Here is a 1,347-nt window from a genome sequence, read left to right as displayed (position 1 = left end):
GTATATCGGAGTCTAAATAGAGACAATTTACCAGCATATATAAATATATTATATTCAAATCATCTGAGTTTTGTCACGTCGTTGTCCTCTCTCAACTGTCAACACTAACGACCCCACAATGTTAGTCAATAAGTGCCTATGATTATGTTGCAAAGTATAGTCTATTGGAATTAAGCACCTTGGATTTGGCATGGCGTATGCAAAAGAACAAAATCCATGAAATAAACACATTTGTTCATTTTTTTAAAGTTACATCATATAAAATTAAATTCGAGCCTCTTCGACTACAAACTTTATAGTGCCCTACGAGGGCATAGTAGTGGTAGTACCACAGCCAATGATGCTATATCTGAGCTATACATGGGGCTATATCACTTCTAACTCTGGGCAATTGGGGAGAGGGGGTAGTGTTGGATGGGTAAGGGAATTATAAGGAGGGAGGTCGGGGAAATGGAAAAAGGGGTAGTTGGGCAGGGAAGGGAAGGGGATGGGGGTGAATGGGGATGGGAGTTGAGTAGTGTAAGAGTATGGTGGGAGGGTGAGGGGTATGGGGGTTGAGTGGAGGGTTGGTTTCGGTGTGGGGGCAGGGATGGAGGGTTGGAGCAGGTTGTGCTGGGTTTATTTGCACTCGGTAACGGGTATATGGCCATCTCACCTGCCCTTCCACAGACAGAAGAGGACATCATATACACACGTAACACAGGAATTCGCTTCTGCTTTTGGTCTTACTAGAGAGCCCGAGACACTCTCGGTAGGGAAGGCGTTAAGGTATCTCTGACTGTGAGACATTTAAACTTGTCGGTCGAGATCCGCAAGGCAACTAGATCTAGTATAAAAAAGAGGTTTGAAAAAATTTTAAAAGAAAAAGGAAAAAAAAACCCCAAAACCAAAATAAACAACAAAGCAACAAAAAAGTGTTCATGGCAAAGCTAGAGTTCCACTTCTTATCCATTGTCAACACCCTCTCGTCATTTTAGCTCCTTTATTTTCCTCAAGATCTCATATGATCATATCCTTATCGAAACTTAAGTTTAATTTGTTATAGTTTCTTTATTTGTCTTTCTACTAAGTCTGTCCCAGAAGTACATTTATCTTACAGTCAGGAAATTTTGTAAATCGGGAGAAAAAGTGCAATGAGATTAAAGGATGTTAATAGAATGCCTGTTTCTGTTGGTATGTTCAAAATGTATTTCATGTCTTTAAAATAATATTTTAAATTGTTGATTTTTACAGAACAGGGAAACTTACTTCTGGGATAGACTATCTATCTATCTATCTATCTATCTATCTATCTATCTATCTATCTATCTATCTATCTATCTATCTATCTATCTATCTATCTATCTA

At 38.7% G+C, this 1,347-nt stretch overlaps 1 protein-coding gene across 1 annotated transcript in view; it reads left to right on the top strand.

Moving 5' to 3' along the window:
* Window positions 1-1,146: 1,146 nt before the first annotated feature.
* The window catches only part of LOC101857202, a gene marked incomplete in the record, with an annotated part of 30,623 nt that continues 30,422 nt past the window's right edge, over window positions 1,147-1,347 (top strand). Inside the window, 1 exon segment of the mRNA XM_013086524.2 lies at window positions 1,147-1,173. Within this exon segment, the coding sequence (XP_012941978.2) occupies window positions 1,147-1,173 (27 nt within the window).

This window comes from Aplysia californica, unplaced genomic scaffold (genome assembly GCF_000002075.1).
Source record: "Aplysia californica isolate F4 #8 unplaced genomic scaffold, AplCal3.0 scaffold00475, whole genome shotgun sequence".
NCBI lineage: Eukaryota > Metazoa > Mollusca > Gastropoda > Aplysiida > Aplysiidae > Aplysia > Aplysia californica.
This window is presented reverse-complemented; position numbering and strand designations above follow the sequence as displayed.